Source organism: Ambystoma mexicanum, chromosome 11, assembly GCF_040938575.1.
Source record: "Ambystoma mexicanum isolate Mex_15411 chromosome 11, UKY_AmexF1_1, whole genome shotgun sequence".
Classification (NCBI taxonomy): Eukaryota; Metazoa; Chordata; class Amphibia; order Caudata; family Ambystomatidae; genus Ambystoma; species Ambystoma mexicanum.
Window position 1 is genome coordinate 379,768,317 of NC_090934.1, and position 26,354 is coordinate 379,794,670.

A 26,354-nucleotide genomic window follows, 5' to 3' on the forward strand; every position below is an offset into this window, starting at 1 on the left:
GGAGCCAGTACTACAGGGACCTGAAAGGAAGTTTGCTAGGACAGAAGACAAAACTAAGTGTTTTAAGGCTTGTGTATCTGGAGTATTGCATGGGGTAATGTGATATTCGTTGTATTACTGCATGAAGGCAATGCAGAATTGTTAAGCAGCAGGAAGGTTCACGTTTGGAAACCTTGCATGAAGCAATGTAAGGTAGTGCATAGAACATTAGCACCTGTAGCACAGGATGTACAGTGTCCTGGTTTAGGGGCTCCAGCACAAAGGCCGCCTAAAGACCCTGGGGCATATTGTATGAATGAGAGAAGAGTGCAAGGGTGGAGTACCGCTGAATCAGGAGCAGGAGCCAAGGAGCATGTGTACCTAAACTCCCCGAACCCATCCACAACACCTCCCTAAACCTCATTCCGGTGTACCCGACTTCCTCTACCTATCCACTCCACGGACCCTAACCCTCTTTCCCCGAAGGGTCAAGGTGGCCTGTGTTATCCTCTCCCAGGTGCCAAGACCTAACGGGGAGGGAGGACTTTGTGCTGCCTCTGCACCAGGAAGAACCAGGATCTGACAGCAGCCAGAGCAGAGCTGAGGAGGCTGCCTTCACTTTGATTTTACGTTTTCGGTGCTCTCCAACCCCAGGGAAGCACAGAAAACGTAAAATGAAGGCAAAAGGCAAAGGCGCAGCAATTACAAATACAACTCCACGTGAAAGCCGCTGCAGTGAGAAGCACTGCAGCATTTCAAAACACACCCATGTTATGTTTCTGCCTATAGCAGCTTTCACTTTGAGTCTCCCGGGCTCCCCTGGGGGAGCCCGAGAGACAAAGTGAAAGGCACGGCAGGCAGCACACAACGCGGTTGTATTAAAAAACGCTGCGGTTTTTCTTTCTAAGTTTCTCGGGCTCCTCCAGCTTGGAGGAGCGCAAGAAGAAAGAAAACTGCAGCGTTTTTAAATACAACGTTGTATTTATGTTTGTGGTAGCTTCTGCTTGGAGCTCAGGGGGCTCCAAGCTGAAGCTACCACAAACAAATACAACGTTTTAAAAGCTGCGGTTTTCTTTCTAAGTTTTCCGGGCTCCTCCAGCCTGGAAAACATAGAAAGAAAACCACAGCTAGTGCTTAAGAAATTAAGAAATAAGCACTTAGCCGCCCAGTGGTAGCTTTTGTTTATTACAGCTGGCTGGCTTTAGTGCCGCAAGGGCAAGCACAGGAGGCATCCATTTCACAAAATGGATGCCCCCTAGTGCTACACATTTTTAAGTTTGAGCTTCATTTGCTCAATATTTACATAGGGACTTTTAAAAAAAATATTTATTTTATTATTGGCCATCTTTTTAGCCAATAATATTTTCTGAGCGCACTCTTCGTTTAAGTATGATATTCAAATGCAGCCAATGTCTAGTTCATACTACTTGAACTATTATTTTGAGCACAGTACTCTAACCCAAGAGAAACATTTGGCACAGAATTCCACAGAGGTTGCTTTAAGAAATCTGAATAGGTACCTGTGGGTTTAACTACTGTAGGCAAACTAACTACATGTGTTACTGGGATGACTTCAGGTATTCGTGGATCTTCAGAAACCATCTCTTGCTCATCTGGATAGGAAAAATAAATGAAAATTATTACAACAAAAATGAGACCATCAAACGACGTTCATTTTAAAACGGTTAACATTCATTGTATTTCTGTTGCACCAGAGACGTACAAAAGCAGATTAACTGGTTCAAGGCCAGCCTCGGCAAGTGCAGACCATTCACAACTTTTAAACTGGATTTCTAGTATCTGGCTGGGGGGGACAGATATTCGGAGGTCACCCTAGTTATAGCGAACTCGGAGGTTGGCCAAAACGTAATCAAGGTAGCAATGGACAGCAGTTGATGCAGTATGGGAGGATAGATCTATTGGACCCCCTCCCGACATGCCCCACCCCCGTCAGGTTTGTGGCTCGTCAGAAGCCACCCATGCACCTGTGCTCAGGTGGCAGGGTGGCTGCTGATCGACACACAAGGCCAATCGGATTGTACTGTAACATACCGTGGACACCATTTTAAAAGCTCCAAGACTCCATTTTAGATAGAAGCAACCAAACCCCAATGGAACAGCCTGCTTGCGAACGCTGCAGCTTGGCCCCCACTCACTGTGCACAGGGAGCCATACATTCCCCCTGCGCCTCCATCTCATGGCAGAGCCGTTGAAGGCCGTTCTCACGAGCAACCAGACACGAACGAGTATCAGAACAAACACTATCATTTACCTTCCGCAGTACATCACTGTCCCCGAAGTGACCAGACTTGTGGTTCAAGTATGGAAAATAACAGGAATCATCCCAATTGAACATACCCCGATCTGGCATCTAACCCTTAACATTTAAAATATTGTGTTGATAACCTTCCCGTTTCAACCCCTGCCCACGTCCCCCAAATGAAGTATTAACTGCATATCAAAGTCTAATGATTCACAGAGTTGTTTTGTAAAATTATAACATGGATGTGGGGAAAGGGATGAAGCTCATAGTGCTGATAAAGCAAGGACGACCCCAGCCCGGACACCATGTGCCTTGAAGACTCAATGAAAAGGCTTCATAGAGCCCACCTAGTGCTAACTAACGATTGCTGCTAAAGTACAAAGGAAGGTGAAAAAGCATTACTAAAAATACTTGTGTCGTACAGTAGAAAACGTTTAAGTGTAACGAACAAAAATGCACATGTACAATCACATATGAACGTATTGCTTCTATGCTCCCGAGTACATAACCCAACCTACCTCATGTTTTATCTGTCTTATGAATTACCAATATTTGTTCAACTAATGTTAAGAAATATATATGACACTGCCAGACTCGCATAGCTATGTTGAAGTACATGAATGTATAAACAACAGATGTGTAATCATTCTAACGTTACTAACTTTACTATCCCCTTGCATGGTATATTGTGCAGCGTAGGCACAGAACTGTGCAGAGCCACAAGGCCATCTCCCCCCTCCTCCCACCAAGGCTTGCTGGTGCGCGGGCAGCATAGCCTCACCTCCCCTCACTCTGCTGGACCTGCTTCAAGTATTCACCTCCCCCATGTCTGAGGCTGCCATGGTCGGCCAAATGAATTATTTACAACCTGGTCCTAAACCCCACAGCCTCAAAGGGCCAGAGGGGCACCCTCGCTGATCCAGTAGTACTCCAGTTCACCCCAAGTTAATGGGCCTTGGAGATAGGTATTCAACCCTGTAGTAACATATCAAAGTAATTCTTCACTACATCTAACAGAACGGAATGACAAGGCAGCTCACCTTGTGCCCCCAGACCAAACACCCAAGTTTATGACACCCGGGCAACAGGTGAAAAGTAATAGTGCACTGATGCATTGGTGAAGCTCCACATTGCATGTTGTTTCTCCAGTCGATCATTTCATAGAGTATCATATTGTAGGATTTACAGAAGTATGTCTGACTGTCTCCATCCCCACAAGAGCAACGTATTGATGCAGCTGTCAATCATCGACACTGACCACGCCTAGCCTGGCCGCTCCACCCTGAGGAGCCCAGCTGACCCATCCACCCCACGTTGGCGTCCACCAATCCTGGAATGGCTCATCACTGCCTCGCCTATAGTTTAGTCGACGCTACCCAATCCCTGAGACTATGTGCCCCCTATAGCGTGTAGGATTTATGGTGTGGTTTTGTAATAAATATGACTGTCTTTGCTATCGTCAGAGCTTGCATAGTCCTTTGCATGCCCTATTTTGATTAAATAAAAACCCTTTACATCGCCCGCATTTGGTCTTGATCTCATTCCCTCCTGGGGTGTGTCCTTTATTGCCTCTCATTGTGTGGAGGGAACTGCCTTTTGGGGACTCTTGCTTTCAATGTTATTCTCTGGAGAGTGGCAATTCAATTAATGCATACAAATACTATTCATCCTAGGCCTTCTACACACTAAAAAAAAAATGTAACTAGCAGGTTGATATTATCACACAATACTCAAACATTCACCATAGGTGCTTAACGTATTCATTTAAGTAACTTTCTCAACCAGGAGAGGAAGAAAATAACGCACAGCATATGATAGGGAAAACACTTCCAAATTGGTTCTAACTCAATCCGTCCAATCCCTAAGAAGAATGGGGCCTGGTGCCCACAAAGTCACAGGAACCACAATGCTTCTCCCCAGAAAGAATCTTTGCAGGTTAGAATTTACTTGCGTGTTGGTTCAAATAAGGTTTTCAACAATGTTACTAAAGGTAAGTAATTGTGCGCTTATCTTTAAGTACTTTGACATGCAAAATACAGCGAGTGGAATGGAAGGTTAGGAGACAAAGGGACTTTTGGACTTTTTCCCAATGTTCTCCTGAGGGAGTGCAGGGGGGGGGTTGGGGTATGTTGAAAAACAGCATTTAAACACTCAGATTTTCCCAGATGCCTTGATGGGACTATGGAGGCGGGGCCTAGGGGGTAACCTGTGTTGCTTTTGGTGCCAGTGATGTGCCCAGAAGCTGCGAGTGCCAGGGTTCTGTCAGGTGCAGATTCAACCCCTGGTGAAGATATGGAAGATTCACCAAAGCATGCCTCTCCAAGACACTTCACAAGACAGGGAAGTCTCCACACAGAGGCAACAAAGGGAGTCGCCGTTTTAGAAGTTTCCCTACGACAGGTCCCCTGGATGCTAGGATGCTGCATTTGGGAGGAAGGGGACTTGTAACACCAAAGTTCTGGATGCAACAGTGGAACGGCAAGTGTTCTAGCAAGGCAGCACGAGAGAACTGGTCAGTCCACCGGTTGGTCCAGGGACACAACCGAAAGCACTGGATGGCTGGATCCTGGAGGTGTGAAGACTAGTTGGTACCACTAGACCAAGGGCTGGAGCATTGCTCACAGCCTTCTGAGATCCGGTAGTCGATGTTCTAGCAAGGCAGCACGAGAGAACTGGTCAGTCCACCGGTTGGTCCAGGGACACAACCGAAAGCACTGGATGGCTGGATCCTGGAGGTGTGATGACTAGTTGGTACCACTAGACCAAGGGCTGGAGCATTGCTCACAGCCTTCGGAGATCAGGTAGTCGAAGAGGGCTTCATCGGGCCAGAAGCAGGCAGGTATGCCAGGCCTCTTCACCAGTCTTCTTCGGTTCGTCAGTCTGCTTGGTAATCAATTCAAGCTCTCACAAGCCTTGAAAAAAAGCGTTGAAGCTCGAAACACGTGTTGCTGTTTCCGATTTGCATTAAACCACGCTCAATGTGCTTTAATAACTGTTTGTGTGCGCAATTAATGGTAGCAAACCCGCTCTTAATACTCTTACAATGTGGTGCTGGAGTGGTTACCTAGTATCCCCCTTTGTCTAATTTCCAATGTAACATTTTTTGCTACCCTTTTCTCACTCAATGACTGGTGGCAATGGTTTTGTTTTAACTACCGTGGTGTGCATTTACTGCAGGCTGCGTTTGCAGCTGCAGTAAAACACCCAATTGTGCCATGTTTGTGTAAAGGTCCTTGAGATATACTCTGTGCGCCAAACCAGGTTTAGGCCCATTTTGTAGGATTCATGAGTGAAGCTCGCCTCTGGCTCCAGGGTGTCTGGGGTAGGCAGGAAGTGCGAGGTGCCCGAAACTCCCTGTGCTTAGACTCCTAGGAGATCCAAATGCACTATAGTGATTGGCCGGCTGGCTGTCCGGCAAGGACTGCCACCCTGCTTGGTGAGTAGCAGCTGGGCTGGAATGAATGGGAGAGAACTGAATAAAAGTCGAGGCTTTTGGCTTGGAAGGCCGAGTCGACCACTGGACGAAGGAACCTAACAACAACATTGAAGAGGACGCCTGCTGCAACTCCTGGACCGTTGGTTTGCCTGGTGAAGCCCTGCTGCTTTGCTGAAACTCCAAATTCGTATCGACAGAAGCCCCTGCAAGTACGACTTCTCACCTTGAGGTGGTGGGACCAATCAACTCCAAAGTAAGCCACCTGGACATCCTTCTCTGAGCTGGTTGCATTTCTAGAGTTGCTGCTGGAAACCGAATAGCCAGGGAGAGGAACACCAGATTGTGTGCATTGCGTTGAAGTTGGCCAAGAGCTGAAGGAAGATCCTACGGACCACCAGGAAGTAGGACTGAACGAGCCTGAGCCCCCCCCCCCACCCCCTCAACAGAGTGTGGGACCCCAGAAGCAAGGAAAGTCCATCTCGACAGCCAGGACCGCATTGTTTCTATTTGCGGTAGTAGCGAGGAGCTGAAACACAAAGTGTCACTTGTTGGAAAGATTGCCGGTTGCTAGCGGTGACCGTCCCATTGCAGAGCAGGAGTCCCCAGAAGTCCTTCCTCTTGTCCCCACGACTGAGGCTCAGGAACAGTGAGATCTGCAGAGCTGCACAGGAACAGAAGTCATCTGCTGTACTGTTTCTTCAAATCAAAAGGTACTGTAAAGTCAGAGAACTTACCTCTCATTGTAGGGTGGCTTGCATCTTCTACTTCACACAAGTCTAATCATCTTGGTGCCCTACATTTGATTCTTCTTTTCTTCAAAGACTTCTAAAACATTGTGCAAAGACTTTTCTACTTACCTACCTAAAGTGCTTCATCCTATATAAGACTTTTGCCCAGCCTTTTGTACTGAATGGCTCTTCATAAGGGATCCAAAAGTATTTGCCCGCTTAAGAATATTTGTGGTTTCTTGTTCTAATAACCTTTTCCCTTTATCAACTTCTAAGAGTATTTTAAATGGCAACAGTAAGATATTAATGCCCCCAGCACCCTAGCTAACTGAAGTCACCTGTGGGTGTAGGTTGTGTCTGTGGGCCATCCAAAAAAGGGTCTTTAGTGATTTAGAAACTAAGAGTTTACAGTATTGAAGTGTATTTGTGTGTTACTTTTATATTGCTCCCTTCTGAAGAAGGCTTATTCTAACTGAAATTAATAATGGTTTATTCAAGAAACCTTGTGTGTAAGATTTTATTTGAATACATGTCCTTGTGAATCTCTGTGCAACTCCCCTACAGTTCACATTGACCCCTCTTGAGATAAGCCTGGCTGCTGAACACGCTACCAAAACGGTGTAGTACAAGCTTATACCAAAGGTTGGGTTTCCTATACCTGTAGTCAGAGTTGTGTGTGTTGCACCCAAAAGGGTACTGCATACAAACCTTGCCTAACAGTGACCCTTTATGGAATTTCCTGGCAAGGCAGGATGAAGGGACTACAATACAGCCAAAGAACAAGCAAAACCTTGTGGCACGGTTATTTTAGGGCACTAGCCACGTTTAGTAACCATACATCGTAAAACACAAATTTGTACACTTAAAAGAATGCAAAAATGGTACAAATGATCTGATTCCAGCAGCTTGCCTTTACCAAAAGTGTAAAAAGCCAGGGTGATTAAAAAAAGTAACTGCATTGCAAGGTGCTGCGTGCAATGTTAAGTTACATAATTGAGACCACTGGGGGCGCGGGAGAAGGTTGCTGCATAACCACGTAGCTCCTGAACCCTCCAGAAAAGCTATGAAGAAATGGAGATCTGTCTGTACATGAATGTTGAAACACATCCAAAATGAGATGCAGTTAAGGAAAGCTGACGGATCCCTGAAGAAGAGAGACAACGGACGGATCAGGAATGCCAGAGACCGTGGAATTCACAAAGCCTGCCATGAAGGAAGGCAGAGGCGTGGCCTAAAGCCAACAGCACGCCAACAGGAACAAACTCTTGCCGAGTGGCAGGACCACCAGTGGTGTATGACACCCATTAACGACACGAAGAAAGAGGCTGGCCAGAAAAGGCTTACTTCGCTGGAGCCAACGTAAGCAGGCCCCTCCGAACGGATGTCCGGCAGAGAAACCAGTGGGGACAGGCCCCCAGAAGAGGAAAGAAGGGCAGTGAGCAAACCAGGAGCAGCCCAAGAGCGCTGAAGACTCAGTAGGACCAGTAGCTGCGCAGCAGAGCAGGAGATAGCGGCCCCTGGTGCATAGAGAGTGCCCCCCTGCAGCGGAATAACAGGAGTACACAGAAGGTGGAACCTGGACAGAGCAGCTGGTGGCAAATCCAGGTAGGCGCAGACCTCCCCCCAGGGCCCGAACACACACGCTAGTGAAGGAGGACCAACGCTGGAGACCCTGGGGGGAGACAACTGGGCGGGGTAGGAGCCTGGGAAGAACCCCACTGGTGAGATAGCACACACCCCTTGCTACAGACTACGTTTCCAGCACTGGGTTGCCCAGCAGCTCCCCACCCCCACCTTCCCCCCCCCCCCCACCCGGGACAGCAAGGCACAGAAAGTCTTCAGTAAAGACACAGGGCTGCACAGGCTGTCACTAGGCCTGCAGGCCCTGTGAGTTAAGGGGGGGGACGGGGACACCCCCACCCACCCCGAATGAGAAGGAATCGTGGCTGGGAGGGGAAAAGCTCCCTGGAAGCCCACCCGCCCCTGAGGAACGACCCATGTGCATGACATCCGTCCTGGTGGGCAGAGGCCCACGGGCACACAACACCAGTGAGGTGGGGACCCCGCTGAGAAGAAGTGTGCCCATTGTGCTAATGGGCCAGGCAAAGGTCACCGTGAGGGATGTGGAAGAGTGCTACCAGACACAAAGGGAACTGCAGCGGACACTGGATCCAGACCCCTGCATTTGGAGAAAAGGCAAGACCAAAGAACGCGGAGACGGCGCAGAAGCCCAAGGGGGAGCTTGAGCACGAATACAATTAAGGAGGAACCACGAGCCCAGGGGGTGAGACGCCTATAGAGTGGAGGGCAGCTAGAACGTAAGATGAGAACGCTGGAGGCATGATTCATAATTGAAAGGCAACAACACTGCAAACCGTGAGCCGCCATCGGCAGCACATGGAGCAGAAGCAGAGCGACGGTAACGACAAGGGGCCTGACGAAGGGGAAGTCACTCAGAGCCCACCGATTACAGCAAGTGGGGGGACATAATTCCAGACGGAGGAGATCCTGGACTGGAATTAAGGACTTAGGGTGCACCCACTGCACAGCCTGGAGAAGCGTGGAAAAGCCCAGACACCTGAGGCAGAGGAAAAGGGCAGCAGCAAAGGACTGGTGAAGCGGGGGTGGGGGTGAAGGTGCAGAAAGGGGGAGAGTGGAAAACTCGGAGAACAGTGGAGGGTCGCGAGATCCCAAAAGGTGGAACGAGATACCACATTGCAAAACCCACAGAGAAGTCAGAGCATGTGGGAACAAAGGAGCAAGAGCCCAGGGAAAAGGAGAAGGGTACCAAAGACCACCAGAAGGATAATGGAGGTAACCGTACCAAAGAACAAGAAAGCAATGGAAGGCAAGGTGCCACCACCAGGAGGGCAAGGGGAGTTGGCAAAGAAGCTCACTGGGGCAAAAACAACATCCGAGATGGATATATCCATGTTCTCAACAAAAGAGGACTCGAGGCACATCCTAGCGGAAATAAGGCACTTAGAGGGGAAATACAAGACTCACTTGCAGCCCTGTCCGGCAGAAGGACAACGGAAAACAAGGTTGAAGGAGGCGCACCCGGGCAAGGTCAGAGGGGCAGGGCACAGGGGTAGGGGGACACAGTCAGGGGAGAGGCACAGTAGGAAGGGTTAAGAAGCTCAGAGCAAGCTAACTGCCCACAACTTCTAACCTGGCGGCCACAGACAGGAGGGCGAGTCATCCGCGCTCCCCGTCTGCGCCGCAGACCCCTTCGCCACCAAACATCAGTGTTGTTCAACTCCGTAGCCTTGTCCTGCAAGAGCTTTGCCACAGAGGGTCCAAAGCTTGGATTTTATAGGCTCGGAAGTGTGGACGTAGCAAACGTGCTACGTGTGGTCTGGCAGCATCTACTGCGAACCTGTGGCGTTCAACACCGCGATCAACATGTGGCCATGTAATCGCCGGCTGCAGCAGTGGGATTACCTCCTGAAGTGCTGTCATCCTGAACTTTTGAGGTTTGACATAACTGTTCCAGGGGCGCAGATCTAAAACAGGGCGCCTGGGGAGATCCTTTTTGGGTACAAGGAAGTACACTGAATAAATACCCTTGAGAGGGGGGGGGGGGGGGGGGGGACTACTTTGATGGCGCACTTTTCCAGCAGGACCGGGACTTCTTCCAGCAGGATGCGCAGGTGTTCTGCCGAAAGAGGTCTGCTTCTTGGTGGGTGGTAGCAAGGTGGTCAGAGAAACTCGATACAATAACCGCGGGCAACAGTCTTTAGTACCCACTGATCTGAAGCGATTCCCCTCGCAGGCATGGATACATTAATAAAAGCAAATCCCGACCAGGGAAAACTGGGAGGGGACCTGTAGTCACTTGGAGGTGGAGGCAGGTGAGACTCTGGGAGCAGAGTTTCTACCTCTGCCCTTGCCCCTACGAGAGCCTCTTTGCTGGTACTGGAAGTTGCCAGAGGAACCCTGACCGTAGGACTAGGGGGCACCTAATCCCCCCCCTGAGCCATACTGAACTTTGGGCGAGCAGAGGGCAGGAATGGCCCGAAAGGACGGGTGTGTTTAAGGTGCGTCACGCTGGTGAAAGTGTTTAGCCGTAATCTGGCTCAGTGACTTTAAAGTTTTGTGCTCCTTTTTGGCCGTTTCCAGGAGGTCGTCAACCGCCGAATAGGTTTGATTCCTCCACAGGCTTGTTAATTAAGGAGGCTTGCGTTTTGGATTTGAACCAGGAGTTTTTCAACCAGGCATGCCGCTCGAGTAGGCTTCCCTGGGCAAGGGTGCATCCAGTGGTTTTGGCAGAGTCCAAAGTGTTTTTCAGGATATTCTGGGTTAATGGTCTGCCTGCAGCCATGACCAGCAGCAGGCGTGATCGGGTAGGCTCTGGAACTTCCTGAAGGCCATTCCTGTACTAGGCCCCACTGAACATCACTGTAGATCGCAAGGAGCATGGTGGCATTGGCAACCCTCGTGCATTAGGCTGCAGAGGTGGTGACACTTACCAAGGGCATAAGATTTTTTGCAATGTTAGTCTGGAGGAGATTCTGCTGTGACAGTCGTACCCCTGCCCGCTTACAAGTGGTTGTTACAAACAGGGAGTCCGGTGCAGCGTGACCACTATTGTAGAGGGTATCAGAGGGGGCTGGGGGAACAATTTTTTCCACATTGGGATTAACTGCCTGTGTAAGGGAAGGGGACAGTAAGGAAGGAGCCAGGTGTCTTAATAGAAGTTAATAAGGGAATGGTTTGGCTAACCAGAGTCTTTTCCTTGAGGAGGTCTTCCACGAAGTCAGAGTCAAGAGGGAGCTGAACAGCGTTTTGTCCACTGGCGACGAGACTCTGCAGAGGAGCAGTAGGTGGATCCAGACAGATGACTCCTGGGTCAGTGGTATGCGGTGGTGTGTGCCACGAGATCTGGTCCACCCGATTCCAGTCTGGGGTCGCGATAGACTGGGTCTTTGTCAAAGTTTAAAACCTTTGTAAGAAACATCCTGTGCCGGTAGTCCCAAAAGATATCGTGGTGTTCCTGTGGTTCCTCAAATGAGGGAAATTGGGCACCAGGGGAGGGAATTTTCCAAGATTTAAAGGGGATGGGCAAACGTTACCTTCCCCCATGTCTCTTCAATGCCCCGTCATACTTGTCTAAAAAGCCGATGAACTCAGCCATTTTAGCCATACACTCTTCACCGTCCTCAAAATGGACTAGGGAAATGTTTGAAGGGTCAGTAGGAGGGAAGGGCTGCCAAGAAAGGGGTGAACCCTTATCCAAGGCTTCAGAAAGAGGCTGGGGAGCCTCGGAGAGGGAGTCTCTCTGGATTCACCTGACCACTAAAATGGTAACCAAAAGCTTCTCGAAGCTTTGTAAGCCCCATTGATGGCAGCTGCCGACAACACCGAGTCCTTCGGCGTCTGCACGCCTTTGGCCAGCATGCCGACAGTAGTGGGAGTAGAGAACCATCCGTTCCAGAGGTACTTTTATTCCCATTTGCATGCCGCCGGTGCGTGGAGGGCGCCGAACCATGAGGTTGGGAAGGCACTGCTGAAATTCTCAGCGGGCCTATAGTCCTTGAGGCCTTTTCGACGACCCTGACAAAGAGGCCTCATGGGTTGTGTGCTAAAGTACACGTGGTGCGTGGGTTCCCTTGTCGCCGGGGTCTGACTTCCCCATAACATTGCCAGCGGCCTACCTATAGGGCCCGGTAAATGGGAGCGCGCAGGCTCCACAGTAAGGTCAATGGCTTTTGAATCGGAGCCATGGCGGCCGACTGATTCCTCGTCTGATGCAACGACAAAGGCGGGGGAAAGGCCTGCATAGTATAGGCCGTCCACCGCTTAGTCCGCCTGTCTTTCAGCGTCTTAGGCCGAAAAAAATTTACAGGCCTTAAACAAGCATGTGTCGTGGTCACGAGAAAGACATTTGTTGCATTGACATTGACAATGGGTGTCTTTCCAGGGAAATTTGCAATTACAAGAAGGGCAGCATTTAAAAGGAGTCCTCTCCATAGCAGAAGTTACCAGCAGCCAGACCGAGAGAGGGGTGAAAAATGCATTCTTAGAGAGAAGAAAGAAAACAGGGCACACCCTCCCTACCGTAAAGGCCAGGCCAGGCCAGAGGGCTAAGGTCACACGGTCAACAGTCACCGAGCAGTTGTAGATGTAGGAGTCAGGCAACACAATACAGGCATAGAGTGTGTGGCCGAAATTGACTAAACGACTGTAGGAATAGATATAGCAATATTAACTCTCACAAGCTACGCATAAGCAACCAACTAGGTTGACGGAAATAAACAATCTGGTGGGACCTCGGCACGCAAGGTATTTTGGGTACACTACACGTCACGCTAGGGATAGTGTTATAGTCACGCCCAAGTCCCTTTCGATCTTCGAAAGAAAGATGTAAAACTGCACGTGACCACTAGATGTCGGACTATATGCACAGCATGTGAGTCCAAGCAGATCCACAGGCATCAGAAAAGTTTATACAAGTAGGTAAAAACCAAGGATGCTAGGAACAATTAATATATATACACACACACACACACACACACACACACACACACACACACACACACACACACCTCTACCTCTTTACAATGATTAAGTTATAAACAAGATTGCCAAGCGGTACAACTGTTAAGGGACAGGTAGGTGGGGATTGGTTAAAGTGAAAACCACCTAGCCAGGAAAGTAAAACCACAGTATTCTGAAAGAATCTGTTCTATGTAACAGCGAAGCCACTGTATGGGTGAAATCCTTCTTAACTGATCGCACATCCAGAGTGGCCTGGCTCCCCGGGAGCAGATATTATGACAGTCCCAGCGTCCCCGGAAGCAGACCTATCACCCACATCACCGGATCCAGCAGACCACTACTGGGGCCCTTTGGACCACGTCCTGGCGCCTTTGGCGCCAGGCTCATAAAAGGCTTCAGTTCTGGCGCCATAGGCGCCAGGCTCATTTGGTCAAAACATGTCATAATGCTTGGGTGGACTTACCTGAGGCAGACCATGCTGCTTACTCACCCAGAGCAATCCAGTATGGCTGAGGTCTCCAGCCATTTATGCTGGGAGGAACTATTTTTCCTCTTCAGGAACTCTTTCTTATCTGGGTGGGGCCGGAGGAAGGATACTCACCTGAAGCACTCCTCTGCTATTTAAACCACGCCCGAAGGAATTCACGTGCTTCGCGTTATTCTGCATCAGCAGCAGGACGCTCACAGAGTCGGCTCCTGCATCCTGGCTCCTGACACGCCCGCAGCTCCTGGAACACCTGAAAGGCAAAAGGAGAGAAAAGACAAGCATCCAAAGCTTTACTCACCGGAATCCTGCACTCGGGAAACCTTCTTCCGACAATCCTGCAAAAGAAAAGCACAAGGTTAGCAGCGCACCACAACGCTCACCGCAGTGCCGCTTTCTCTTACCTTATCGTGGCCGCGCTATGTGCAAAAACGGCTACAAAGCTTGCCACACCTCGGCACCTGCAAAAAGGGGGAAAGACACGATTAGAAGCGCTCCGCTTCACCCGGTGCCACACCTATTCCACTTACCTTTACGAGGCCTTACCACGAACAGCGGTTTCGACGCCAGCAGCGAATCGGCTCCTGCAAAAGGGGAGAAGATGAGCATCGGACTTGATACAGGAGGGAATACTCACCTAAGGACTTACCAGATTTTGGTTGAACTCAATCCTCCATTCGGGTCGGAAGGGCCTTTGTGCCTTTTCTAGACCCCGGCCCCGAAGGGGAAAAGACATTTAATATAATCTAAAGACTACATACTTTCGGCAATCCCGAAGTGGGATCGAACAGCCAGAGGAATCGCACCCACTGAACACCCCAGTGAAGTAACTGGAATCAACGCGCCCCTGCACCAGAAGCATGAAGGAGGGCTTATCCTTACAGAAAATAAGGTGAGGGCCCACAAAAACCGAACTAGCGACAAGGGGATTTAGAAAGGGGGGGGCAGATACTCTTTCCAGCAGATATTAACTCCCTCTTTCTCACCTGCAGAAAAATGATCCTACGAGCCAGACAGACGAGATCCAGGGAGGGCCAGTCCAGTCCATCTTCCGGGCCCTGCGCTTTGTAGAAGAATTGGTAGCAGTCCAGAATGGGTCAGCGCCTCTGTGGGAATCAGGTGAGCGTTACACAGAGTGTCCATAGGCAAAGAAGCGGCCAACCCCATCCCATTTCCCATAGGAGTGCCCCAAGGATCATGTGACTCCCCCCACTCTGTACAATGCGTATACCAAACTCCTCTTCTCAACATTAGACGACATGGTGTCGTCTACACCAATTTTGTGGACGACATCCAGATCCTCATACCACTCACAGGTAACTGAGAAGGACACCGCAACCGTCAACAATTTACATCATCCAAAACTAGATGGCGCTAAATAGTCTGTCTTAATGATGAGAAGACAGACATCTTCATTGTAGGATCCCCAGCTAAAATAGCTGCTCTCCAGCCAGATTACTCCGCTATTAATATTGATGGCACTTGTATTCCAGTGCTGAAGCAAGTGAAAACATTAGGAGTCTACCTCGATGCCAGTCTTACTATGACTAAACACCAACGCGCTAGCCTCCTCCACTGCCTACACTTCCAAACGTATTGCTCTCTGCCGACAATTTCTGACACCAACAAACTGCCTTACCTTGGCCAGGGCCTTCGTACTATTGAAACTGGATTAATGCAATGTATTACTAATAGACACATCCAATACCAACCTCTCCAAACTGCAACTTCTGAAAAAAACTGTCCTAAGAGCAGCCTTAGGAAAACCAAAGAAAAAAAAAATGAAAAAAACAGACCACATCTCCAAAAAACTAGGAAGGACGCACACTGGCTTCCCATCAAAGCAAGAATTATCTTTAAAACATTTTGCATTGCACATAAATGTCTGACCAAATAAGGCCCAATTATCTTAACAATACTCCTCACCGAAAATATACATCAGATCACCAAGATCCAATGACAACTTCCTATTGGCCCCCCCTCGCTACAAAACCACTAGAGCGGGGGGCAGCAGCTTCCCTGTTCTAGCCCCTAAACACTGGAACACCCTCCCCATTAACATCAAAAAAAGTATCTTCCTTCGCTCCAAGAAGCTGCTAAAAACCTGGTTATTCAACCAATATTAGCACAAAGGGACATTCCGCCGTCAAAGTGTAACATGCCAGTGAAATCTGTAGACTGTAAATATTGCCCATCTTGTTGTACTAGCTTGCTACCTGTGTTGTAATTTATACTCTGTAACAATGTATGACCAATCTCTAAGCTGTTTTATAACCACGCCGTGCTACCTGAATGTCTGGGCGTGTAACAAAAACTATATTTGAAAGGGTTTGGTTTATGATATGATATTTTATATCACGCCCATACACAAGTGTTTCAGGGCGTGACGAGGGAGGGGTACAAGGGAGGACAAAAAGAACGATCTTATAAGGCCCAGTGACATTGACAACACGCAAGTGCAGGGGAGAGTGAAGGTGGAAAGAGACCAAGAGGGCAGGCGAGGAGTGGAAAGGGCTGAACACGTGATCAAAACAGGTACTGTGGCCAGCAGGTGGCAGGAGCAAGAATAAGGTGAAGACAATGGATGTCTAATAAGTGCAGGAAGGGGACTGTAGGGTTGCAGATACAGACAGGCCCCTCCCCCCAAGCGGCATGCGGCTGGGTGTGCCGGGATCCTTGACCAAAACCAGAGGTTAGCCAGCTGCCCAGTGCCAAAACAGACGAATCAGCAGGGGAGAGGAAGAGTTAAGGCAGGAGCAAAGAGGAAGGTCTTGGGGTGTTTGTGGAACCGAAGATGGTTCTCCTCCAGTTTGAGAGGCTGGTCCAGGGGGAGGCCCCAGCCGAAGAAAGATCTACCCCCAGCTCATTGCTCGGAGAAGTGACTGACCCCGAGTGAGTAGGAGGTGGAGGAGCGAAGTGCTCAAGTAGGAAGGTATTTCCGAACGGAGAGTAAGATATTGCGGACCCGGGCCCCATAAGCCATTGTCCACCATGCAAAGGGTCTTGAATTTAATCCTTGCAGCCACTGAGCCAATGAAGCGATTTCAGGGCTGGAGAGATACAATCCAGTGCTTGAGGCCAAGGATAAGTCTTGCAGTGCTGTTCTGGATGAGGTGCAGAGGGCAGAGAGTAGTAGCAGGCAGATTTAGAAAAAGGCTGTTGCAGTAGAACCAGAGCTCTAGAGACAGTGAGATTCTGGGGGAAGGAGAGGAAAGGAAGAATACCTCAGAGGAGGTGCAGTTTGACTTCTTAGAGACGTCAGATGTATGGAGAAAAGGAAAGCGTGGAGTCCAAGATGACCATGAGGTTCTTAACCACAAGTTGGGAGCAGGGAGAGGGCCAAGGGAGTCCAGCCTGAGAGCAACAGGAAAGGAAGGTGCAGGAGGATCTCTGTCTTGCTGGCATTAAGGCAGAGATTGCTGGCGGCACACCACTCCAGGATTGCAGACCGACAGTCCAAGATGAGAGAGGGAGAAGAGGTGGCCGAGGGTAGCCTGAAAACGAGCAGAGTGTCACCTGCATAGCAGTGAAAGCTGGAGCAGAGAGCAGCAATGCGAGGGGGGGGCAGGTATTTGTTGAACAGCCAGGGAGAGAGGTTAGACTCCTGGGGAATGTTGGGGGGAATTATCATTTATGGCTAATTTCCCTTACCTAGTGATTCCCTCAGCAGCTTTGCTGGATTTCTAGGGTTTATTTTTTGTACCTGGTAAGAGTGTGAACCTTTTCCCCACTCTTACATGTGTTTTGCCATGTGTATTTCTACAGGTTGTGTGATCTTGGGCTCTGGAGCCACACCACTCCATGAGCCCAACGTTTTGTGTGCGTGTTACACAGCACCTTCAGTGCAGTGACACAGGGTTGTCTCTAAGACTTCGCACTGACTCAATTTTTTCTGGGGCCGACTGTCCCCCAGAAACAGGTAAAGTTGCCATTTACTTTATGTCGTCATTTAAACTGCAGACCCAATACACACCATCTTACATGGAGTATTGGGAAGGGTTAATTCCTACTCCTTTTTGTCTGCACCTCTTGGAGCTTTGTTTCGTTCCCTTAACACTAAAACTTGGCTGGTGGCAATGGTACCTACCCTCTCTTTTCTACCGCGATTATAGTATATAAACGTGGTACTGTTTTAGGCCATTGTATTAGCCTCGGACTTAAACCCGCTTGACCAAATACTTATTGACTTCTTGGTTCACTGACCTTTGGCGGGCTCCTGTCCAGAAGCCCTCATTTGGCGTCTGGGTGTCTAGGTGGGCTGAATGTGAGGGAAGGGATAAAGTTACCCCCTGCACAGGTTCTCCTTGGAGACCCAAGTTACACTTTGTGTCGATTGGCTGAGGTGGTTGTCCGGGCCGGACAACCCCCCTGCTGAGTGATTGACAGCCAAGCTGTGTAAATGGGGGATTTTGGCATACAATGCAGGACTCTTGGGCTGGAAGGCCGAGTCGCCACTGGAATTGCAAAGAACGGAAGAGAAGCAGAGAAGAAGATGGCTGCTGCAACTCCAGAGTCCCGGTGAAGCCCTGCTGCAGTCCTGAGCCATCTATCCTTCAACGACTAAGAAGAGGGAGGGAAGGCAGCTGCAGGGGTGTCGAGGTAGCTGAGAGTGCAGAGGTAATGTGAGGAAAGGACGAAAAAGTGAAAAGGATGTCCTGTGCATTTTATACAGGAAATGAGAGGCCCGGGTTGTGCAGATGGCATCAGAGGGGACACCAAGAAGTAAAGACTGCAGCAGCACTGGCCAGCTCCTTGCAGATTTTAAAGGGTTCAGCCGCACTGTTCGAGGCCGCAGAGACGCAGGCTTGGATGTGGGCTCTTCTTAGTGCGGACAGAGAACCGTATTGCCTCTGGAGCAGGCGGCAGGCCAGTTTGTCAGAGGATGCACAAGATGCCTGTCCTTTCCTCTCAGCCACCCTACACTTGCGCTGAAGGGTAACAAGGTCAGAGACGTACCAAGAGTTGCACTTCACTTTGGGCTTCAAGCAGATCTTCATGACAGGGGGAAAAACATCAAAAGTATCAGAGAAAGTGGAGCTGGGAAAGGGCAGTGTCAGGATGAGAGTCAGCCAGAAGTGGAGGAGGGTGAGAGAAAGTAGCAGCAAAACCCTCAACTGACACATGCTTCATGGGCCGGATGCCTGAGAACGTAGGTGGCAGTCCTGGAGTAGATGGAGGAAAGGAGAAAGTGATCGCTCCAGGAGAGAGGAGTGGTGAGAGGGTTCGAGAGGGGGAAGTTGGAGGAGATCAGAACATCCAGAGTGTGCCCTGCAGAGTGAGTTGGGCCATAGGGAAGAATAGAAAGAGTCGCAGAGGTCGCAAAAGAGTACAGATGAGGGACAGGAAGCATCCAGGTGGATCTTAAGGTCTCCAAGGAGCAGTAGTTGAGGCCAGGAGGGAAGAGGAGAGGTCAGCCCACTCGGAGAGGAAAGAGGTAGGCTGACCAGGTTGCGGATAGATAGTAGCAATGGTGAGTGGCCAGGAGAGAGAGAGAAAGCCTACAGATAAGGCATTTGAAGGAGGAGAAGGCCGGTGTAGGAATCACAGATGCAGCAAACCACTCTGGGAAGATAAAGGCTACACCCCCACCGGAACGGTTGGATCTGGGTGCGGAGAGGATCTTGTAGCCATCAGGGAGGAGTGTCTCAAAGCACGTGACCAAGCAGGCCGTGAACCATGTCTTGATGAGGACATCAAGGTTGCGTTCTTACAGGAGGTGGCAGATGTCAAGAGTGTGACAGCCGAGCATGAGTTGGGAGTTGCAATATGAGCAGATGAAACAATAAGAAACATTTACGGGGAGAGGAGAGAGAGGGCACAGTCAGAAGGAAGCAAGGAAAGAAGTTGATGAGTTGCAGGAACCGTATATCAAAGAGAAGGTTGGCTGAGGGCCTTGGACCAGGACGGTGCCATACAGGAAGATATTAAATTATCACCTTAGAGGAGTGGAAGGGGGTCCAGGAGGGCCTCCCACCGGATGCCAACGTTAATGGGTGAGGAAGAGAAAGGAGCGAGCACAGACACCATATGAGGATTCCAAAGGTCTAGCGAAGGAACGACAAAGAGGATGTCATGATGGGTCTGTCTAGAGGATGCGCAGGTGTAGATGTCAGAGACAGGGAGACCAGGGTTAGAGACCAGGATATCCTTTTTAAACTTCTTCCTACCAGACTTAGTGAGAAGGGTCGGATAGTCAATGGAGAAACAGAGCGCCATAGGTGATGCGGAGGAGGGTGAAGAGAGAGAGAGAGAGAGAGAGAGAGATATGGTTGTGAGGGGGAAGGGAGTAAGAGTAGCGGAGGGGGGAGGAGAAGGGAGCGGAGACAAGAACAAGGACAGGGTAGCACAAGGTAGTCACTTGGCACAGCCAAAGGAAAAACAATATCTGGGAGGATAGCTCAGCCGCAACATGCTCGCCTTGGAAACAAGACAACACAAAGCAACAGGTTCGATCCCGGGTCCGCGCTTAGAAACCTCTGGTTACTAAGCGAGTTATAAATACGGAACCAAGACATATTCCTGTAACAGCGCCTCCATGCCCCCGGGCTGTGTGAGTGCTTTAAAAAATAAAAAAAACCAGCCACAGGGCACAGCTAAATTCTAATTGGCAGCAGAAGGTGAAAACACATTACAGTCACAGGCAATAAGAGTGTGAGTCCAGGTGGGAAGGAGTGAGGTTGGGAAAGTCAGAGGTGTAGGAGTATGCCAGGGTAGAGATGACTAATCCATTGTTGATGAAGTGGAAGTGTCACGGTAGTTCAAGCTCCTCTGATGTGTGGTAGCCCCATCATCAAAGCGCACATGAGATGTGCAGGAAGACCTCAGCCAACGAGCGGACAAGGAGCAGACATGGGCCTTAAGAGTGGGCCTCAGACTTGGCCGGCCAGCACTCCTTAATAGGCTGAAGGCTTCAACCAATCTGAGGCAGCAGCTCCAGGGCACCAGGCACTCGGGGGCACAAGGTGCTCGTGGTTATCTTGGAGTGGCCAGCCCAAACAAGCAAAGCGCACATGGGGCAGGCATATTCCAGCAGAACGAGTGATCGCCCAAAGGTTTATTTCATTTTCAAGTACAGCAAAGACCCACTGAATGAGGGCACAAAGCGGTATTCAATGTCAACCTTTTCAAAAATTCACGCAAACGTGTGCACTGCTAGCAATCAGCCCTCTTGGGACTCCCAATGAGGAGTCTTGAAGTCTCTGTGGAGGATACACTTCAAGACGCCCGAATTTGGGGGGCGGGGGGTGCACTGCTGCAGCCTTCAGTGAGAGTGAAGTCCCCTTCAACAAGACTTTGCCAAAGCCAACAAGGACATTTATTAAAGGTTAACTTTTGAAGAAAACTAGTTTCTTCAAGGAAAGAGTTATTACCAATTCCAACACAGTGAGAGAAGTCCTGAGGAGAAATCCTCAACCAGGACTCCACTGCCCACAGTCGGGTAAGGGGAGTGCTAGAGATTGGAATGTACATGTATTAAATCCCGAAGCAGCAGTGGGCCACTGGGGCACCAAGAGTGGAAAGTGCACTTAGGCCCAGAACAGGTATTCTCAAATCTGCCACCCGGAGATAAGTAGAAAGCACTGTGACCAGCTAGACTTTGGTCTAGTTGCAGGTGTGCAGTGGCTGAAATCATAGCCTGGTTTAAGTCTAGGTCTGAGGAGCAGCGGTTCCCATCTCCTAAAGAAGACAATTTCAGAGATTCACCAGCTGTGCAGACTAACATGGACAAGGACCACTGTTACTCCCATTACGCAACATACTTCCAGTATCCTAGGGGTTGTCCTAGGTTGCAAAACTAACATCGGTCAGGGAGGATTGGATGTTGGTGGCAGTGAAAGACATGCTCCATATAGGATACTCTTCCTAACAAGGGTCAGCACTTATAACGAGTGTGTTGAAAGAAAGCTGGTACCATTATTACTGGATTTGTATTTGAATGCATTTTAGAAAAACACTGCATGGGCTAAATGATTTAGATGCCACGGAAATACACACATTGTGGCAGCCTCTGGCAGACAAACATAAAAGACAGCCCTCGATCCAAAATATTAGATTGTGCCATGTATTAGGTGTCATATTTGCATTTCATAGGTTTAGTAAACATGCAGGTTTGAAAAGGACACAGGATTAGTAGAGACAGGAAGCAATGCACATTTGCACTTTTTCTAGATCCAGTCTAACGCATCTTGGAATAATCTGCTTGAAAATAATATCAGCAATACCCATTTCTTGATCAATGTTAATGGTACATATGTTTCTGCTGAATTAGCTAGCATGCTTAGTTTTCATATTTTTAGATCCAAAATAAACATTTTAAACCAGCTTCATTAAACGACCATGCATTACTACACATTCAAGCATGCCATCCAGAATCATTGTTGTACTAAATATCCTTATTTGTACAAAATGTGCTATGTTGGTTGGCACTCACTATGCCCCTTGTAGAAAAAGAAATGTGTTCCAACGACAAAGAAACCACAAATATAGCTCACTGTAGACACGGATTTCAAATATTTCAGACTATACCTGTGGGTTTGACCACAGTCTTGGCAACTGTGCTGGTTATCGTTGCAAGTGATGCAATTTTACCATCTTCGGTAGCAACATCTTGTTCATCTGGAAAGAGAAAATTAAATTAACAAACACGAACGATTGGCAGAAACTTTACTTACACCAGCCAAAGGTAACACATCGCGGAGGACGTGGGGGGTTGGGAGATGATATGTTCTGCAGCCGGAACAAGATAACAAAATATGTTTGTAGCTCATAGGCTACAGATTTACACATAGGTAGACATGTTTTTTAAATACAAAACACCCCCCCCCTCAAAATAAACTTGGAAAAGAAACACGAGCCACGAAGTGTCTTCCAATAATATCAGGTAACTCAGAAGAAAACAAACACTGCTGACTGAAGGTGGAAAGCAACTAATACATAGCTCTTCCTTAACAAGCGTTGGCAAAGCAAATATAGTTTTGGCATTTGCAGTTTGTTGCCTTTTTTTATATTTATGTTAGGAAAGATTTCTTAATTGTGGGTAATTTTCCTTCCATGTGGCAACCCCTAAACTTGTTGCTGTTTTCACCCTGATCTAGACTTTGCCAGAGAAGCACAGCCTTCCGTCGCACTCCTCTGGGCTTTCGCTCCATTCTTACAGGGAAACCGACATGCCCTTAAGACAGTCAGTACCGGGAAACGTTGTTTTCCGTAGTTCTTTTATCATGTTGGTTTTCGTGCAACATGACACAAGAGGGCACTGTAAGCTAAGTTACTGCTCTCTTGGGTCTCTAGTCACTAGGGATGTAACAGTATTACGGTATACCGTTAAAGATACCGTGAACCACTTAATTGAACAATAATAACCGTCACATTGTTTATACCGGTATACCGTTTATACCGTTAAGTGTGCTTTTCAATCTGATTTGGAAAGGCTGCAGTAAGCAAGTGCTGCGCAGTCTTGGTCTTGCACCGTTGGATGTGCCGTCTGCCAAGTAGTTTCAGTTGGAGCAGTTTTTAAATGCCATTCCATAAACCACACGTGCCTGACACAAAATCAATAGGTTAGCAATAGGAAGAATAAATACAGTGCCAAGAAGGAAAAGAGTTTACTTTGGGTTGGCGGCTTTGGGGTTTATATATTTATAATGGATAATGTTTTCTAAACATATGACAATGGGGGATTTCCCTGATTCTATCATTACATATGATAAGTCACACTGCAAAATTTACTCATCTCTGAGGCCATACCAAACTAACATGTCCATGATTACTGAACACCTTTTGGCCCGCAAGTAAACTAAAGGCTGTAACGTAAAGAGAGAGTGTGTGTGTGTGTGTGTGTGTGTGTGTGTATGCGCACAAGCGTATACTACCATCAGGCTCCAATGATCTGTGGCATGCAGGTTATCAAGATGGCAACATGTTCATCTTCACCAGTAGCCAGTGGGGGAGCTAAAAGCCTAAAGGACCACTTAAGAAAAGCTATTCAGTTTGGTTTGCCAGTCTCAGCAGGGCTGCCCCCTCTCCTCCTCTCCACATGTGTGTTTGTGTTTGGTGGAAGCAAGGGATGGCATTTCAGTGGAAAGTATGTTGAAAAGGCCAATTCTGACCCTGGGTGCCTGGTTTTGTTTTTGATGATAAATCTGACAATTTATTACCTTTTAGAAAATATTTGTTAAGATTAGTTAACTCCACCTGCTATATCGTGATAACCATGATATACCGTCATTTGGCAATAAGGTTATTGTACCATCATAAAACTAATACCGTGACACCCCTGCTAGTCACTCTACAGGCCCTAGACACTCTCTTTGGATTGTTAACGAACGGTGCAAGTGAATCACGGACGGGACTGGTGGCAGCAATCGTTTGTGTTTTGAGCTCCTTTTGGCTGTTTAAGCGCGTTTCTTGCGCTTAGCCCAAAATGGTGGCCTGGCTCCCAAAATGGCCAGACCACAAGGCTCTTTGTCCTGCCCGCTGACGACAGTCTTGCCCCCTTCACCTTCCCCAGGTCGAGCCGACCCGGGGCCTTCCTTATTTGGGCATGTACTTTCCCGCGAAACACAGATGCTTTTGCGGGCTTCTACAGGCCTTGTGTGTGCCTCCAGGATGTGGGCTGGGATGGCTGGTCCCAATACACATCCGGGGTGCCAGAGAGTCTAGTGTGTCTTGAATGCCTGGGACCACTGTGGTCTGTGATAGGTCCACGTATGGTGTGAGTGTTTTGTGAGCAGAGCTCCCATTGGGTCCTCTCCGTTTTGGCACAAAGGGAACCCTGGATAAGAGGAGGCTGGAAATACCACTACCATGTCGATCTCCTGAGTTCTCACGAATGACGGATACAGGAGCCAAGTATCCTGCAACCAAGAGGCTGAAACGAGGAATCGCTGGTGACCCGCTGAAGGACTGCTCCTCTGCACTGCTGTCACTCTGAAACCATTCTGCCTCTGATCGAACGAGAAGGCCTGTACTCGTACTTAGACCCTCTGGAATAGTGGGAACAACTATTCTCGGCATCTTCATCATCTCCTGCACGTAAGCCTTCGGAATCGTCTCTGGGCCATCCAGTGGACTGACCAGCTCATCCAGGAGTCTTGCTCTGTAACCGCCGTCAGGTTGCTGCTGTATTCTGAGTCCTTGACACTCTCACACGATTCGTACACTTGGCATTCCCAGGTCTGAAGTGAGAAGTGTACATTGGGCTCAAATACACACGGCCGTTTTGTTGCCCTGCTGTGGTAACAATCTGTGCGGGTTCACTGCGTTTGGGACATCCTCAACTCTAACTTCTGCTGCCGCGGAATCTACACGATGCCGAGACGTCCCCGGCTCACATCTGAACCTGCCAGCACTGAAACTGACGCGGAGAAGCCTGGGTCTGCCTGCATCGGGGACCGGTGAGTAGCAACGCTAGGAACTGGTCACCCTCCTGCAGTAGCCCGTAGCTTGTCCTTGCTGTGTTAAACAGCACACCTTTTTCGCACTCGGCTTCTGCCCGCAAGTGGAGGCCGCGCTTGAGTAGCAGAGATCTGTTCGCCCTCCTTTGTTCAACACTCTGAACTGCCTGACTTCCTTGAAGAGACTCCCCTTGGCCCATCGGCACCAGCGTGTGCAGGTACTTTTGAGCACAAGGCTCCACTCTTCGTAGGGCTCAGACTTCCTTCTAGTTAGGTGGCCTTTGAAGGCGAACTGGGGTCTAAACGATTACTTGCACTGCCTGTTTTCCTCCCCATCTAGGTGGTCTGCATATTTCGTGCTTCCAACTCTTTAGACCCGTCGGTAATTATATATATATATATATATATATATATATATATATATATATATATATATATATATATATATATATATATATATATATATATATATATATATATATATATATATATATATATATATATATATATATATATATATATATATATATATATATATATTGTATTTGATGGTGATGTGTTGGTTTACTTGAGTTTTATCGTGATTCTTTGCTATGGTCAATATTACAAAGGCCTTGTAATAAATGTGTCTATATTTTTAATAATACACCTGCTTGGAGTAATTTGTAAGCGTCCTTGCTCCGTGTGCTCATTGCAGGCTTTCAGTCACCCTCACCCCTGAGACCTAGTCTTGACCGCCGCGATCGCTACCTTGTTTGGTCTGGCTTGACCAGAGGTTACCCTGTTCCAAGAAACTAGGCTGGGCTTCCGAACCTCTGCCCCTCCAGGACAGAGTTCAGAAAACCATCTTAACAATTTATAAGCATGAATGCAGTTAATGCTTGTGTATAGGTGCATTTTGACCAATAAATAAGTGTTACGAGGCGCAGCAAGGCAAGAGGGAGGGGGACGGGGGCGGGACGGGGAGGACAGAAATGTAGCGATCCTAATAGGCCTTTACATTCAGATCGTGCAAGTACAGGAACTGGGCAGAAGGGCCCATGAGAGGAGAGTGCCAGAGGGGAGGGCAGCAGGTGGACAAGGGAAAGCAGAGTGCAGCGAAGGAGGTGTGGAGAGGGGGGGGGGGGGCTGGAGCCCTGTAGGACTTTGAAGGAAGTAGGCCGACTGTCAATGGCAGACCGGGGACATTAGCAGGGGAGGGGGAAGGAAGAAGAACAAAGTAAGGGAAACCGACTCGACATTTATGTGAAAAGAAGGTGAAAGAAAGCACTGGACCAGCTAGTGTTCATAGTTCAGTGTGCTGCTTGGAATATCGAGGGAGACTAGCGTTGATTGCAGCTCCTTTCTTGGTTCACCTTGCGATTTCATTGCAGAAATAGCAGACGTACAATTAAAGTGCAAAAAATATTGCAAGAATAAAAATTGAAATGCCTTTTACAGTGCAGAGTGTAAAAAAACCTAATTTCAGGGGGACCCCCCCACCCCTCAGGCTCCCCTACTCGTAAACTCTGCCTCCTTCCCTCTATCCCAATTTTAACCTAACTCTGTACTTTGTTTACACCTAAAA

The 26,354-nt window shown here is 48.5% G+C and overlaps 1 protein-coding gene across 3 annotated transcripts in view; it reads right to left on the reverse strand.

Moving 5' to 3' along the window:
- FNBP4 (formin binding protein 4) overlaps positions 1 to 26,354 on the reverse strand; it is a 573,393-nt gene that overhangs the window by 517,758 nt on the left and 29,281 nt on the right. For all 3 annotated transcript variants that reach the window (XM_069623086.1, XM_069623085.1, XM_069623087.1), the window contains exons 2-3: positions 21,918 to 22,007; positions 1,500 to 1,592 (exon numbers count right to left, since the gene is read on the reverse strand). In XM_069623086.1, the coding sequence (XP_069479187.1) occupies positions 1,500 to 1,592; positions 21,918 to 22,007 (183 nt within the window). The remainder of the gene's footprint in view (positions 1 to 1,499; positions 1,593 to 21,917; positions 22,008 to 26,354) is intronic.